The 17,649-nt window shown below is 47.2% G+C and overlaps 1 protein-coding gene across 1 annotated transcript in view; it reads left to right on the top strand.

Annotated features, from left to right (window-relative positions):
* The first annotated feature begins 9,303 nt into the window (after positions 1-9,303).
* rapgefl1 (Rap guanine nucleotide exchange factor (GEF)-like 1) overlaps positions 9,304-17,649 on the top strand; it is a 29,414-nt gene continuing 21,068 nt past the window's right edge. The window contains exons 1-2 of the mRNA XM_087840195.1: positions 9,304-10,105; positions 11,899-12,191. Of these exons, the coding sequence (XP_087696321.1) occupies positions 9,906-10,105; positions 11,899-12,191 (493 nt within the window). The 5' untranslated portion in view covers positions 9,304-9,905. The remainder of the gene's footprint in view (positions 10,106-11,898; positions 12,192-17,649) is intronic.

Here is a 17,649-nt window from a genome sequence, read left to right as displayed (position 1 = left end):
AGCCTCACTGTTGATGCGTTCATGGTGCAGATGTACAGTCGCAAAGCATTCAGCATCCAGTTAGCGCTGCAGAAGAGGAGCAAACAGCAGCTCAACAAACATCAGCAAACACACAAAGTGCTTATGTTTGACACTAAACGTGCGCTGTAGTTCAGAGGGAGAGGAACAGGGTGTGACACTCAGAAATGGAGTAAGGGACATTTTATTTAACTTCATACATGATGTGTTACTGAAGATCAGAGCATACAGACGTTGTGTTCTTCAAACGCTGCATGAAAACAGCTGCTCAGCGGTCTGGTTGTTCAGTGCGGCTAAGCTGGTTGGCTGTGGCTCACAGTGAGTCAGACTGGGGCCCAGCAGCTGTAACCTCTGTGTGACGTCTGCTGGCTCTTTAAATCAGTGCTGTGAGGTTTACAGTCACAGCTCCAGCATTTATGGTCAAGGACAAAGTAGGAAGGTCCTCTCTTCACCACACTGAATATTACCCAGCATCCTTTGCTGTTACTGGAGTCAGTGCAGGGTGACATTTGAGACAGCAGGTGGTGCAGTTGTTTCATTTAGCAGGATTTAAGTGGGACGTTTTTAACAAATAAGAGCTCGTTTGAATTTGATAGCAGCGAGCGCAGGATAGGGCGGGTACCAGAGGCAGTGAGCAGCCAACCCGTACAAGACGGAAGAAACCCGTCACACACACACACACACACCCTGTCACTCTGTCACACACAGTAACATCGTGTACCTCCCTCGTTCTTCTCTCTCAGGTGCTGTGTTTGGTCTCGGTGTGCTTGGTTACAGGTCGTGTCTGTTTGCTTTCCTCTCTTTCTTTCTGTTTGTATTCTTTTCCTTTCCTCTCCATCCCACGCCTCCGCTCCAGTGTAACATCCACACAGACAGTAACATGAATAATAAAATCAATATTAACAAGAGAAGCCTACAGAGAGTCTACGGCGCTCCTCCTGGGGGTTTGGCACAGCAAAGCATTGAAAGCATTCAGAAGCATGCTTTCAACTCTTTCCAATCAGATCACACGTACAGACAGCAGGTGGTCATGTGACCCATTGAAGGGGAGAGCATCTTAATGACCACAGATCATATCTGACTTTACTCAAAATCATTCTCACAATATTTCAGTCGTTTGTGTTTGAGTGTCATTGCGTCAAAAGACTCCAACCTAAAGAAACATCTGGAAGGAAGTTCTTTTAAAAAAACTCTGTTTCCATAATTTTTTCATCACTTTTAATCAGAAGCACAGACGTTCCACCTGCACACCTTTAGATTTCCTACACTTCGCTGTGTAAATGTAAGGAGTCTGAGCTGAAGGGTCAAGATTACACACACACACGGGGTGAGGTTTATAAACTGAAACATGCTGAAATTAATGGCAACATTTTTCCACATTTAGCTCAAAACCTTACAAAAACATATTTTTTACAACATTTAGTAAAATATTTGTAACTTTTCATATTTAAAACACAATTTTAAATGTTAAATCTAAAACAGGAAACTAAATATTTAGCCGTTATGTGCTCCTTCATGTTCTCCGTCTCTCTCCAGGCTTTCTCTGTGTGCTTCTTGTGTTACGTTTAAGGTCTGCGTCTTGGGTCAGTATTGTCAGTTCCTGTCTTGTTATGTGTAACTGACCTCAGCAATGCTCCCCGTGTGTTCCCACGTCATCACCTTCTGTGTATTGATGTCTCCTTCTGTTCCGTGTCGTCCCGCATGGTTGTTCGCATTCTGCTATCAGCAATAAACATGGGGACTGACTGGACTGACTTGACACCAATATGCAAGATTGCACCTCCACCCACAAAGCGACAAAAGGGTGGATATATGTATGTTTTTACAGGAACAGGAGGATGAAAGAAACATCTTAGTTTCGCTTGAGCTTGTGGGGTGTGTAGATCTTTTGGTTGCCAGTTTTTCTGTGTCTGTTTACAAGCAGTGTGTTAATATGATCTTGTATTGCTTACAATGCAAAGGTCACTGTGAGAAAGTGTGCATACAGGATGCACTGTGCTAACATCTACAGTGGCGTGCAAAAGTATTCGGCCCCCTTGAACTTTCCCACATTTTGTCACATTACAGCCACAAACATGAATCAGTTTATTGGACTTCCACGTGAAAGACCAACACAAAGTGGTGAACACGTGAGAAGTCGAAAGAAAATCAGACATGATTCCAAACATTTTTTACAAATAAATAACTGAAAAGTGGGGTGTGCCCATGTCTATGTGCCCATAGACAGCCTGATGAGTGCTAATGACTAAATAGAGAGCACCTGTGTGTAATCTAATGTCAGTACAAATACAGCTGCTCTGTGACGCCTCAGAGGTTGTCTAAGAGAATATTGGGAGCAACAACACCATGAAGTCCAAAGAACACAGCAGACAGGTCAGGGATAAAGTTACTGAGACATTTAAAGCAGGCTTAGGCTACAAAAAGGTTTCCCAAGCCTTGAACATCCCACGGAGAACTGTTCAAGCAATCAATCAGAAATGGAAGGAGTATGGCACAACTGTAAACCTACCAAGACAAGGCCGTCCACCTAAACTCACAGCAGAACAAGGAGAGCGCTGATCAGAAATGCAGCCAAGAGGCCCATGGTGACTCTGGACGAGCTGCAGAGATCTACAGCTCAGGTGGGGGAATCTGTCCACAGGACAACTATTAGTCGTGCACTGCACAAAGTTGGCCTTTATGGAAGAGTGGCAAGAAGAAAGCCATTGTTAACAGAAAACCATAAGAAGTCCCGTTTGCAGTTTGCCACAAGCCATGTGGGGGACACAGCAAACATGTGGAAGAAGCTGCTCTGGTCAGATGAGACCAAAATGGAACTTTTTGCCCAAAATGCAAAACGCTATGTGTGGAAAACTAACACTGCACATCACTCTGAACACACCATCCCCACTGTCAGATATGGTGGTGGCAGCATCATGCTCTAGGGTTGCTTCTCTTCAGCAGGGACACATAGATACATTCCTTCTTCATAGTATAATCTTCACGTGCTTCATCCGAAGCACTCTCTGTGTACTCACTACCTAACTTATAGCCAAAGTATTCACTCACTGTCTCTGTACTGTTTCGCTAGCTTAGCTCGTAGCCGACTCATTAGCACCATGGCTACTTCACCTGTCCCTCCTGCACTTTCCTGCTCATTGTGTCAGATGTTTAGTTACTCCTCGGCCTCCTTTAGCAGTAATGATATCTGTAACAAATGTAGCATATTTGCAGCTCTGGAGGCCAGGATTACTGAATTGGAGACTCGGCTTCGCACCCTTCATTCACCCTTAGCTAGCCAGGCCCCTGTAGCTGGTGCAGCCGAAGATAGCGTAGGCCCCGCTAGCTGTCCCCAAGCAGCTGGGGAAAGAGGGCGGCTGGGTGACGGTGAGGAGGAAGCATAGTCCTAAACAGAAGCCCCAGGTACACCACCAACCCTTTCATGTGTCTAACCGTTTTTCCCCACTCGGCGACACACCCGCCGGGGGTCAAACTTTGGTAATTTGTGATTCTGTTCTCAGACATGTGAAGCTAGAGACACCAGCAACCATAGTCAATTGTCTTCCAGGGGCCAGAGCAGGCGACATTTGACCAGGATATGTCCTTCAACGCACATATTAAACAAATATGTAAGACTGCGTTCTTCCATTTGTGCAACATCTCTAAAATTAGAAATATCCTGTCTCAGAGTGACGCTGAAAAACTAGTTCATGCATTTATTACTTCCAGGCTGGACGACTGTAATTCATTATTATCAGGAAGTCCTAAAAACTCCCTGAAAAGCCTTCAGCTAATCCAAAATGCTGCAGCAAGAGTCCTGACAGGGACTAGAAAGAGAGAGCAGATTTCTCCTGTTTTGGCTTCCTGTTAAATCCAGAATTCAAAATCCTGCTCCTCACATACAAGGTCTTAAATAATCAGGCCCCATCTTATCTTAATGACCTTGTAGTACCATATCACCATATTAGAGCACTTCGCTCTCGCTCTGCAGGCCTACTTGTTGTTCCTAGAGTATTTAAAAGTAGAATGGGAGGCAGAGCCTTCAGTTTTCAGGCCCCTCTTCTGTGGAACCAGCTTCCAGTTTGGATTCAGGAGACACACACTATCTCTACTTTTAAGATTAGGCTTCAAACTTTCCTTTGTGCTAAAGCATATAGTTAGGGCTGGACCAGGTGACCCTGAATCCTCCCTTAGTTATGCTGCAATAGATGTAGGCTGCCGGGGGATTCCCATGATGCACTGGGTGTTTCTTCTTCACTCACTATGTGTTAACAGACCTCTCTGCACTGAATCATATCTGTTATTAACCTCTGTCTCTCTTCCACAGCATGTCTTTATCCTGTCTTCCTTCTCTCACCCCAACCAATCACAGCAGATGGCCCCGCCCCTCCCTGAGCCTGGTTCTGCTGGAGGTTTCTTCCTGTTAAAAGGGAGTTTTTCCTTCCCACTGTCGCCAAAGTGCTGCTCATAGGGGGTCATATGATTGTTGGGTTTTTCTCTGTATTTATTGTTGTGGGATCTACCTTACAATATAAAGCGCTCTGAGGCAACTGTTGTTGTGATTTGGGGATAAATAAAAGTGAATTTAATATTAGTGGGGGCCTCTCCTCATAAGGCCATGAAAGTAAGAGTTCTGATTTAAAATTCATATCTGAAGCTAACTGGAAGCCAGCGCAGACATTTTAACGATACGTTACAGAACATGATCCTGGTTGCTGCTAACAGACTTCAGTTTGTTTTCTAACTAGTGACATAACTGACAACTGTGGCAAAACGAGGAGGCTGGCACTAAAAATCATTTTACTGCCCCTTCACGACCTTTGACCCTGCTGCTACTTCCTATCAACATCGCTCTCTTCCCCTTATTTAGGCTATAATTTTGACATCATGTGACCTCTGACCTCAAATGTTTTCCAAAAACACACCTAGAAGACCAAAAAAAGGTGATGTCCAAAGAACTCAGTTTGTCTGTAGACTGATTCAGAGTTGTGTTAATGCACCGACTCCTCACTTCATGGAGAGGAGTCAGAGGTCACAAAAACAGCTGGCGCCCTCTGCTGGTGCAAACAGAACTGACACCACTACAAAGTTCAATCACAAACAGCCATCAACATTCTCACCTGTCTGAGAATCAGCTGTTAGCCTCACAGGCAGGTGTTCGGACTGTGGGAGGAAGCTGGAGAACCCAGAGAGAACCCACACAGGAAGAAGTGCTTCCACACTCAGGTTCACATCAAACTGCAAAAAGAGCTTTTGTAGAGCTTCTGCGCTCGCCGACCACTCTATTAGGAAACCTTACTGCTGCCATGTTGGTCCTGTTTTTACTGAGAGCTGCTTTAATCCTTCATAAATGAACAAGGTGCTGGAAACGTTGGTCACAGCCTTCACTCCATGATCTCTGCTGCCACATGCTTCCCCTTCAGAATATTAGAAAACTGTTTCATTTAAAAAATAACATGATTTCAATTTTAATTTGATGCTCACTCAGCTCTTTATCACACACACAGGGCAGACTCACACAGGCTCATGTGTGGCCATCGTTCAGGCCTGTGACAGACTGGTTTATTGGGTTTTAGACTCCTCAGGCTAAAGTTACAGTCTGTAACATTTCTCTCCTCTAGATGTCAGCAGAGGTCTGTTTTCTTACTGTTGTGGGACAAAAACATTCAGTGTAGAGTAACTGGAACCACGAACGGCGTGGACATGTTTGTGTAATTACAGTATTTTATGGATACTTAAGAGCAGCGTTGGTCAAGTTCCTTGAAAATAGTAATTAGTTACTAATTACTGATTACTTATTTTTCAAAAGTAATTAGTTACTTTATTAATTAGTTACTTTGTAAAAATATGATGCAAAACCTGAATACAAAGTAAAGTAATTGACTTTTCAGCCCAATTCAATTTTTTCTGTACAATACATCATATCAAAGCCTCTTTTTAAAAATTGTTTTATTTGTTTTAATCTTTTAACTTCGTGCATCAAACAAACATTAAATTAAATGCAACAGTCTTTGCCTTGAAGAAATGTAAATAAATAAAATGATTGTGTTTAAAGTCTTTACTCTCACAAACAGAATCACTGTTTAGTGATGCAGCATGCTTATGGGAAAGTAACAATAATCTAATTACTTTTTTGCAATAGTAATCCCTTACTCTACTCATTACTTGAAAAAAGTAATCGGATTACAGTAATGCGTTACTTTTAATGTGTTACTGCCCATCTCACAGAGTGAGTACAGCATCATGTTTTTTATTAAGTATCTTCAACAAATGACTGACTGTACCTTCAGTGCATTAGTGTATGATGATTCTTCAGGGTGCCACATGTACACTGTACCACTCACTGTCAGCTGGACAGGCTGGGGCTTCAGCTTTCCATCTGACCAGCTAACATCACAGCAGCCAGTTCCAGTTTATCCAGCTGAGGTGAAGCCTAGCAGACAGCTAGCAGCTACAGCTGCCTGTATGATAATAATGCACACTTTCAGCTGTAACACAGGTTAAACAGGTGAGTTATAATAACAGGTGTTATAAAGAAAGAAATGATCTACAGAGTGCAAACAGTTTGTGAACATGTTGACTCTGCTGTAACAAACATTTTCATATAATAAATATTCTATCCTAAAGTTTTAACAGGGGAGTCTACGGGACAGACTCACTGCTGCCTCTGCTGGACACCAGAGGAACTGCAGGCGCATGAGCTGCGTTTTGTTTTCCCAGCATGCACTGCGAGCGAGTCCTCAGTAATCCAAAATGTAACCCTAACACTAAAGCCACATTTTGAGTGTGAAAATGCGTTCAACCCCGTGGGGAACTGGATATCTTGGTGGGGACTGTTGGTCCCCACCAAGATAGTAAGAACCTGTAGACACGCACGCACGCACACACACACACACACGCACACACTCTTCTGTTTTTCTGGCCGTTAATATGAATATTTATGACCTGCAGGGGGCGGGCTGCAGCGCTTATATAAATGTGTGATTGGCAGCTGCTGGTAGCCAATCAGCTCGCAGGCAGTGGCTCCTCCTCATGAATATTCAGCAGCAGGTGAAGCAGAAGGATCCCCCGCCCCCCCTGTAAATGAAGCTGATGAAAAGAAGAAGAAAAAACAAACGGCAGTATCTTTGTTGCCGTGGTCACACACACTGCCGTAACCATGGTGATGGGCTCATTGACACTGTGACTGACAGCTGAATGTAGATGATGATGTAAGGACTTCTGAACAGGAGGAGCTTCCTGCCTTCTAATTGGCTCCTGATCTGTGATGTTAGCAGCGAGTGTCTTTACAGGATCTTTACTTTCACGTTTCATTTTTCTCGTGAAAATATTTTTTAAATCTTTGTCAGCTTTCTGTGATTTCGTTCTTATTCTCATATTTTTACTTAATCTTGGATACTTTAGTTTTTTCTTTCCATATGTGCAGGATTTATTTCTTCCCTGTTGGTTTGATTCTTTTTCAGCATTTCTTCATTCGTCTGGTTTTACTGGCCAAAGCTTTTTGCTCCTGACTTTCTGTTTAAACAGCTCTGATAATAACAGTATTAACAGAGGCCCACTGTGTCAGCTCCAACTCTCAAGCTTAGACAGCTTCGTCTGTGTGCAGCACAGATGATGATGATGATGATGATTTCAGAGATGTGTCAGGACTTCACCTGTTTGACCTCAGAACACCTGAATTGTCTGTGTGCAACCAGAGACCACTGAGCATGTGCAAACGTGAGCCCCAGGAGTGACACGCGCCATATTCGGTCAAACATGAGCACACAGAGGTCACAGTGCACCTGTGTGATAAAGCTTTCTTTCTTTTTCTGTGAAATCCCCTCGTCCTCCAGCCTCACTGTAACACAAACACTGGGTTCAAATATTAGAAAAGTGGTGAAGATTCTTTCACACACACACATGCACACACACACGCGCGCACACACACACACACACACACACACACACACACACACACACACACACACACACACACACACACACATGCACACACACACGCGCGCGCACACACACACACACACACACACACACACACACACACACACACGGTGTCACTCATACTGAAGGCGGGTTCAACATTAACGAGTTACAGTCAAAATCTCTGCTCATGTCAAAGTTCAAAAAGCCGTCCGGCTGTTAAAACGTGTCACGATCAGTACAAACGCAGACACCATATAGTTCACTCACACATATATATTGCTTATTATTATTTTCCCCTCGTTACTTTTGCAGCTTGTGGTCCAGCTGCCCGATTTCGCTGTGCAAGACAATTACAATAAAACTCTCCAAGTCTAAGTCTCCAAACTGCTCCTGAATAAGTCCCGTGGGCTGCAGTCTGGACTCTTGGCTGTGGGGGTCAAAGGTCAAAGGACAGCTGGGATCCTGTCCAATCAGGTGTGCCCCTCAGCCTGCTCCCCTCAGGGATTGGTGATCTCGCCCTGATCATTGATCCTGTACACAGACACGCTGAGAACAGCTGGATGTGTGTTAGTGTGAGTCGAGTCCTCCGAGTCCGAGCTTCAGGTGAGCTGAGAACACGCTGTCATGCACAGGTGAGGTCATCCAGACGTGTTCCCGCTGAAACAGGCGTATGTGAGCAAAAACAATTTTCTGGCACAACTTCACCTGCTTCCAAGGTGCATGAAGAGGATAAAAGAATTCACAAAGCAGGAACTCCAGCAACACTTGAGGCAAGATGAACAACTTTAATAATAGACCAACGCGTTTCGGCTTGTGGCCTTCCACAATGACCCTGATGAAGGCCACAAGCCGAAACGCGTTGGTCTATTATCACAGGCGTATGTGAGCAAAGCTGATGCTTGCTGTTATAATCATCATCATTTCTTTGGTTCTATGCTCATGATTTGTGTCTGTGGTGGAGGTGTGGTCTCAGGTGATGGGGGTGTGGTCTCAGGTGATGGGGGTGTGGTCTCAGGTGGTGCGGTGGTGTCGGGTTACAGCAACATGCTGCTGGCTGCTCCTGCAGGAGGAGGAGCAGGGGTGTGTGTGTGTCGGGTTACAGTTTGCTGTGCGGCTGATTGTTGCGATCATGTTCCAGCACACAGATCAATACACGGTCAGGTGACCTCGCAGACAGTCAATAATGTCGGTGTGACGCTAAATCCAGGTGACCTCTGACCTCTGTGAAAAGTCCTGGCTGGTCTTTGATCGTGGTTGTGCTAAAGGTGTGTGCGCGTGCAGGTGGATAAGAGTAACGTGATCTGGAGCTGAAGTCTCGCGGTACTTCCGGCTGAAATGAGCGCTCCTGTCGTCGGGGATATTTCCATATCCATCAATTTTACACCACTGCAAGTAAATGTGTCTGCGCGTGCCCGCCCTGCCAGTGCCGCGGGAGCGCGCAACTGCAGCAGATGAGCGCGGGGAGGGCCGGGGGAGCGTGCACGTTCACACTCACTTCTCATCGCTTTAATTTAGCAGAAGGGGAGGAGAGAGAGAGGCAGGGAGAGAGTGAGAGAGAGCTCGCGCACAGTCTCGCGGACCGTCGGAGCTTCCGCAGCATCGGACCTGGAAACCAAACCGAACCAGCACCGCTGCCCAGAAAACCCACAGCACCGGAACGCAGCGCCGGGCGCGTGCTCAGGTGAGGAGCAAGAGGAGGAGCGGACCGAGGCCGAAGCCCGAGCGGAGAGGCCGGGGACGGTGCAGCAGAAGCCGGGGCCGTTGCCGCGGAAGAGTCGGTGTGAAAGCAGGAGAGGAGCACGGAGGAGCACCTCCGCCTCCGCCGATGGGGTAGAGCCGGCTGGCGTCCGCAGCAGCCCGCAGAGTCTCGGACGGTCCGCGCTCACCTGCCCGCCCCGACCCGCGGGGCCGGTGATGTAGCAGCCGCCCCCTCCCATCGCATCCACCCACCGAGTACCGCCGCCTCCTCCGCCCAGACTCCCACCATGCCTGCGGGGATGAAACCTCTGGAGAAGTTCCTGAAGAAGCAGACCACGGCGCTGACCCGGGCTGGGGGCTTCGTCGGCGGGGTGGCAGATAAAGCCGGCGGCACCGGGGCGTCCCGCCGCAGGGCCAGCCTGTCCCGGGTCGTCCCGTTCTTCAGGGAGACGTCACCGGAGAGCGGCCAGGCTCGCGAGGTGTTCAGGTGAGACAGAGCGGGTTCGTGGGGGACGAGCAGCAGGTGGACCGCGGTCCTTAAAGGGGTCCCGGGACTCCCTGTCTGCAGGTGAACCCGTGATTCAGTCACGTGATCGCAGACACCTTATGTAACCGGCCTTAACGCTGCGGTTACAGTCAGACCCGCGTTACCTGAATGTTACCTGCGTGTTTCCGACACCTGTGACTGTTTACCTTTAAACACAAGCCTGCTGTTGTGTTGTTAACTCCTGTGAGCTGGATTTATTTACACTGTGAGCCGCAGCTGGCGACAGTGGGAAGGAAAAACTCCCTTTTAACAGGAAGAAACCTCCAACAGGCTCAGGGAGGGGCGGGGCCATCTGCTGTGGACCAGCTGAAGGCTTTTCAGGGAGTTTTTAGGACTTCCTGATAATAATGAATTGCAGTAGTCCAGCCTGGAAGTAATAAATGCATGAACTAGTTTTTCAGCATCACTCTGAGACAGGATATTTCTAATTTTAGAGATGTTGCGCAAATGGAAGAACGCAGTCTTACATATTTGTTTAATATGTGCGTTGAAGGACATGTCCTGGTCAAAAATGACTCCAAGGTTCCTCACAGTGTTACTGGAGGCCAAGGTAATGCCATCCAGAGTAAGAATCTGGTTAGATACCATATTTCTAAGCTTTTCAGGGCCGAGTACAATGACCTCAGTTTTATCTGAGTTAAGAAGCAGAAAGTTAGCGGCCATCCAAGTCTTTATGTCTTTAAGACATTCCTGCAGTTTAACTAATTGGTGTGTGTTATCTGGCTTCATGGACAGATAGAGCTGGGTGTCATCTGCATAGCAGTGAAAATGTATGCTATGTCTTCTAATGATGCTGCCTAAGGGAAGCATGTATAATGTAAACAGAATTGGTCCTAGCACTGAACCCTGTGGAACTCCATAATTAACCTCAGTGTGAAGAGGACTCTCTCTCTGAGTTTTAATTCTGTGTGAAACTCTTTGTGCTCGTTGTTTCAGTTTTTCTGAAAAACATAAATTCCTTGATTCAGACTTTAGTTTACATCAGACGGATTCACAGCAGGAACAGCAAAAAGATCACTGACATTAAAAACGCAAGAAACAAAACATCAGGAGAGAAGTGAGTGAAAGACTGACGTTCATTGGTTTAGCCGTCAGTAACAGCTGACTCTGCGCTGCCACTCTGATGTTGATGTGATGGACGACACATGGATCTGTCCTGCTCCTCGTCAGCTCCGTGTTTTACTCTTGGACTTGTTCCTGGCTTTGCATGATCCATAGTTCATAATAATCCTTCTGTATCTGAGCCTCAGTGCAGCTCCTCACTTCATCCTCTGTGTGAAGCTGTTTCACCTTCTCATCAAGGTGAACTTCTTCTGATTAGGTGCCTCAGCAGGTGGGTGGGGCTTCTGTCCTTTCTATGACATCATTCAGGTGTGCAGTGTATAAAACTGATCATACAGTGTATGAACCCAGTGATTACTGTTCACACACTGAGCTCATTACTGGAAACTCAATAGTTAATACAGCGCCTTCTCAACAGGCTTCCAGATACCAGCCAATCAGAACACAATGAGCTTTCAAAGAGGCGGGTCTTAAAGAGACAGGAGCTAACACGGCGTGTTTCAGCCAGCGATGAGCTGAGGGCCGGTTTAGGGTGAATGAGGATTGTTTTGAATCATGCAAAGCTGACATCGACTCTGATTAAATAAGACTTCAGATTCAAACCACCACACACTCTTCAATAAATCTGCAGCAGAGACAAACTCTGACGTTTGACCTTTGACCCCCCACAGCCCTGACAGTGAGGACCCGCCCTCCTGGCCCTCAGCCACAGGGACCGGTGTAGTGACGGCCCCCAGCAGCGCTAATGGCTCCGGCTCCGGTTCGGGGTCCGGTTCTGGTTCTGGAGGAGGAGACGTCCGCAGCCCGTCTCTGTCCAGTGACGAGCAGAGCTCTGAGGCGAGCCTCATCACGGATGGGGGAGGAGGAGGAGGGGGGGGGACACCTGTTCATGCCGATACCCCGGAAAACCTGACGCTCGCCGTGCTGGACAGCGTGGTGGGAAAACGCTTCGGACACTGCAAAGGTAAGAAGTGAGATTCACGAGCCCGGCTCACGTGTGACCCCAGGAAGCCTGAAGGTCCAGTTCTGGATCTGTAAGGGACTGAACGTCTCTGTGGGTGATGGAAGTGTGGAGCAGCGGGTCGGCAGGCGGACGCCGCGCTCGCGCCCACAGGGCAGTGCGACTGTGCCGTCAGTGAGCGCGCTCAGTGTGCTGATTGGTCAGACGTCCACGTTCACATCTGACCAAACAAACGGCACCAGAGTCCAGTCAGTGCCTGTTTGGGCTGATTGTTTGTACCACGACCTGTTTTATGTGTGTGTTTCTGAGGCTCCTCAGCCTCCAGCAGGTGTGTGTGTGTGTGTGTGTGTGCGTGATGTAAACGTGTCGCTTTCGAAGCCTCTGGTCTCCCGGAGAAGAGAGCGCTGCGGCGGCGAGAGGCCGTGAGCTGTTTTTTTGGACTCGGCTGCAGAAACTCTGAGAGAGAAAATCTGCTGTAGGATGGAGATCGGCCGAGTCGGCTTCCTGCAGGAGGATTTTCATTTTTACAGCTCATATCACACAGACCGCAGCCTCAGCGCGGGGTGTGAGTGTGTGTGTGTGTCTGTGAGTGTGTGTGTGTGTGTGTTCAGCTCCAGCGGTTACATAATCACTGCCGTCCTCTTTCAGAAACGCAGCCTGCTTATTACAGCTGAAGTGGGTGTGCAGGCATGCGTATGTGTTCCTGCAGGAATGTTTGCCTTCATGCTTGTGTGTGTGTCTCTGTGTGTGTGTGTGTGTGTGTGTGTGTGTGTGTGTGTGTGTCTCTGTGTGTGTGTGTGTGTGTGTGTGTGTCTCTGTGTGTGTGTGTGTGTGTGTGTGTGTGTGTGTGTGTGTGTGTGTGCTGTTTTCTGCTGCAGACTTTTTGCATTTCTGCTTTTTCACAGATTAGAAAATAAAAAAAGATTCAAAAATGTCATAAAAATATCAAATCACTTAAACATTGTAACAATTTAAAAATCTGCAATAAGACATCAAATGTTTTAAAATTGTAATTAAGAAAAATCCAGAAAAATCATTAAAATAAAAACAAGCAGAATTAAAATCTTGAGTAAAAAACTTTATTTTGTGTCATTTTGTAATTTTAGAAACAAAATCCAGCTGAACGTGTCCTGATGAGTAAAGCTTTGATGGGACACGAAGCGTCGTTTCATGCTGTGGAGCTTCTGCTCAGTAACACTGAAGCCATCACCGAGCGGCGTCTTTATTATGTTCTGTGTCTGTAATAAAGGCCAAAGAACAGACGTGTGTCTGTAGCTTCCTGCGTTATGTAAGCGCTCGCGTTACTCTGCAGAAACCAGAGAAAACTGGAGAATTTTCACTTGTTTCAAGGTAAAATATCTGCCAATGAAACAAGTGAAAAGTCTCTAGTTTTAAGATTCACTGTCTTGAATCAATCAGAATCAAAATCAGAATACTTTATTGATCCCTGGGGGAAATTATTTTTTTGTTACAGTGCTCCATTATAAACCAACATTAACAAGACAATACGCTAACTAAGAATTTCAATAACACGTTCCTTTATCTTACTGGATGATGCTGTAGCTGGTTCAGTCTTATTTTAAGTGTAGTGAGATAATTCTGACTGGAAATGAGACGAGTTTGAGTTCTTGCAGCTCTTCACAGTTTGAGCTGTGAGCTCCGTTTTCCTCAGACGAGTCGTTTGTTCACACGAGTAAAGACATCAGAGCTGCTGAGGACATGAAGACCTTCACACGTCTTAATCACAGCTCAGTTTCAGTTTCTCTGCAAAATGATGTTTTGCGTCTGCGCAACGAGTTTGGTGAACGCGTCTCAGGTTTGGAAACAGCAGATTGAATCTGAGTCAGGGCAGTGATGCTTTATTGTGAAAAAGCTCCACTTCCTGTTATCAGCTGTTAGAGGATCAAACTGAAATAAGCTCACAGGTTGGCGTCCCTCGCCGTCCTGCTGCAGGGGCATGTCTGAGGGGGAACCGCTGAGTGCGAGCAGGCAGGACGCCACTTCCTGCGGTCAGGGTCGTTGTGTCAGACAGGACGCTAAACACTTCCTGTCTTTGAACGTGTTTGGGGCAGAGGAGCCAGAATCAGCTCGGTGTGTGCAGTCAATGGCCCACAATACATTGCTGCACACACGCTGCGTGTCAGAGTTTCAGGTGTTACAGGCGCCGACGTCGGCGATCAACCGAATTTTCTGCAGCCTGATTTAAAACACGTGAGAGAGACAGACGAGGACGAGGACGAGGACACGCTGTGAGCGTTTGTGTCCATCACCACATGAAACCATATTAATAATTATGATGATTGCATTTATAAAGCGCTTTCCAAGACCCTCAAAGCGCTTTTACACGTCCACTCTCACATTCACACACTGGTGGAGCTACAGGTGTAGCCACAGCTGCCCTGGGGCAGACTGACAGAAGCGATGCTGCCATATTGCACCATCGGCCCCTCTGGCCAACACCAGTACGCGGGAGGTGAAGTGTCTTGCCCAAGGACACAACGACCATTATTATTATTAATTTTATTTTTATTTTTATTATTATTAACGTGCTGTGTGTGTTCACACGCTCACCTTAATCTGAACCAGCGCCTGCTTTGTGGAAGATTTCAAAGATTTTCTGCAGAATTACAGAAAATTCTGGATCTAATTCAGGGTTGTGTTCCCTGCAGGTGTGTGTGTGTGTGTGTGTGTGTGTGTGTGTGTGTGTCTGTGTGTCTGTGTGTGTGTGTGTGTGTGTGTGTGTGTGTGTGTGTGTGTGTGTGTGTGTCTGTGTGCGTGTGTGTGTGTGTGTGTGTGTGTGTGTGTGTGTGTGTGTGTGTGTGTGAGACCCAGCGGTTGAGTGCAGCAGCATTTGCTGTGATGGACACACGCAGCGCTCCAAAGGTCTGTGATTAGCAGCTGTTTGTTGTCCCAGCAGATTAGCGGCGCGTCTGTGGACGCAGGTTTGTGTCGGAGTAGAGACGCGAGGCGGCTGCGTTTCTCTCTGAGATGAGGAATAAAAGCTGGGCTCGCCCTCAGGGGCGTCGCAGCTCTGCAGGATTCAACTCCTTCTGTCACTGTGTTTCTGGTCGCTCTGCAGGACTACAAATATGGAGAGGCAGTCATTTACAAACTCAGCCAGTCTGAGTGGAATTTAACAAAACACTGACAAAAGGCTGTGAACAGTTTATGGATCCTTATTAAAGCGAAGCTTCAGAATGTCTGTGGCGTTAGCTGAGTCCTGTGTTGAGCTCAGAGGTCAGAGGTCAGAGGTGTCGGGCAGGTGAGCTGCAGCGGAGCGACGAGTCTGCAGCTGCTTCATATTTAACACTGCAGAGCTTCAGCCCGTCAGCCTGACCCACACACACTCACACTCACACACACACACTCACACACACACACACACACACACACACACACACACACACACACACACACACTCTCGCTCAGCCGCGATGCGTCCTCACCTTTCTGGTTTTACCTGCTCGTAACACGCACACCTGCATGTTTCAAACGTCAACACTTTGGCGCGTTGCCAAAACCGTTGATTGAGAAACAAAAATCTGGTCATGTGACCTGTTTATGGGAACGCTCGGGTTTCCTTCATGAACACTGGGACTTTTGAGCGCTCTGCTAAAGCGGACTGACTTCACTGCTGAAGTGCAGCAGAGTGGCTTTGCATGATCTTCATAATAATGCTTGTCTGTCTCCTCCCACTGCACACTCGTGTGTTTGATGGGGATGGATGGAGGCGCTGCTCGTGTTTAACGTTGGAGGGCGACCCTGTGAGAAAGTTTAACCATGAATCACCATCAAGTATTCACGAGCGCCTCTGATCACTGACCAATGACTGTGACCAGTCAGAGAGGCTGACGGGGGCGTGGTCTCCCACAGGGCTGCTTCAAACAGACAGAACAACTCAAACTGACTTCAGGTCAGTTATGTTGGACCACAGACTGTAAATAAAAGATGTATGCAGCACCATGATGCCAGCGTGCCGGTCACGAGGCGGGGACGGTGTAAGTGCCACACAAACAGTTCCTCTTTCTTCAGAAGTCATGTTTACATCAGTTTGAACGTTTGCTGCCTGCTTTGGAGATGTCGGAGTCGAGGGCAGCATAGAGGTGAGCAATGTGACGTCACTTCCTGTTTGTACGAGCGACAGATCGAGCCGGGCACCTGCTGCAGGTACAGAACAACTTTGTTCCCCGAGCGGTGTTTCTAAATCCGTTTATGTGGCATCTGTTGTAGTTCCCTCAGCGTTCCCCGTCTGTGTGGATTGGGGTCTTGGTGCTGTGGCCCTGTCTTGGGTTCACGCCGCGCGTCTCCGCTGTTGTTGAATACTTTCAGCTTTGCCTCGTTCTCCACCCGTCTCTGACCGTCCCGTGTGAACACTGTTGCGTTCGCCGTTTAATTCCTGTTTCCATGTCTGGATGATTTTGTCCTCGGCTTTACATTACAGGATTTGGAGATTTTTATGAAAGCTGTTGGTGGCCTCAGGCCCCCTTAAAATGATCACAGCTCAGCGTCCCCTGAAGTGAGGTAAACATGAATGTGTGTGTGCAGACTGGGTCTAGATAATCGTGGTTCAGCCTTTCTTCACACCCACAGCGATGACTGACGGACTAACGTGTGTTGGGCTGGGAAGATTTGAAAAACACTTACCTGTGCGTACCTGCCGCGTCGCGCCTCTCATTAATGACATCACGTGCTGTGATTGGCTCCTGGGGCTCATTGTTATTTTTCATATATAAAGCTTCAGCAGGGAGTGATGGGAGATCATAAAGAGCTGTAAGCTGCTGCTGCGTTGTTTACAGGTGAGACTCCGCCCCCTGAGGGTGCCGCATCATCGCACTTGAAACATAAAAGCAGAAAACTCGTCAGCTTCACTGTTTTTAAATAAAGCTGTCGCTATGGAGACATGCGTCTGCTACCCCATAATATTATCATAGTGTGTGTGTAAACATCTGGCTCACAGGTAGAAAGAGGAATACACACACAGACACACACACACACACACACACAGACACACACACACACAGACACACACACAGACTAACACACAGACACACAGACACACAAACACACAGACACACACAGACACACAAACACACAGACACACACAGTGACCAAACGTTGTATTTGTGAGGACGCTGTAGGAACCACGTGTCCACAGGAGCGTGACGCTAACCTGACCCTCAGACGGGCCGACAGCAACAAGTCAGGACGGCAGCCGAGTCCTCGCCTCACAAAGAGACAAAGAGAGGCGTGAACGCACAAAATGCAACAACTGTTCTGAAAATGAAGCGCTCGCTCGAAATTGGTGTTTACATTCTTCCTCTGAGAGCAACACACCTGAATACCTGCCCCAACAGGCCAGTGTGTGTGAGTGTGTGTCTGTCTGTGTGTGTGTGAGTGTGTGTGTGTCTGTGTGTGTGTCTGTGTGTGTGTGTGTGTGTGTCTGTGTGTGTGTGTGTGTGTG

Source organism: Neolamprologus brichardi, chromosome 4 (assembly GCF_056152115.1).
Source record: "Neolamprologus brichardi isolate AB-2024 chromosome 4, ASM5615211v1, whole genome shotgun sequence".
In the NCBI taxonomy this organism is placed as follows: domain Eukaryota; kingdom Metazoa; phylum Chordata; class Actinopteri; order Cichliformes; family Cichlidae; genus Neolamprologus; species Neolamprologus brichardi.
This window is presented reverse-complemented; position numbering and strand designations above follow the sequence as displayed.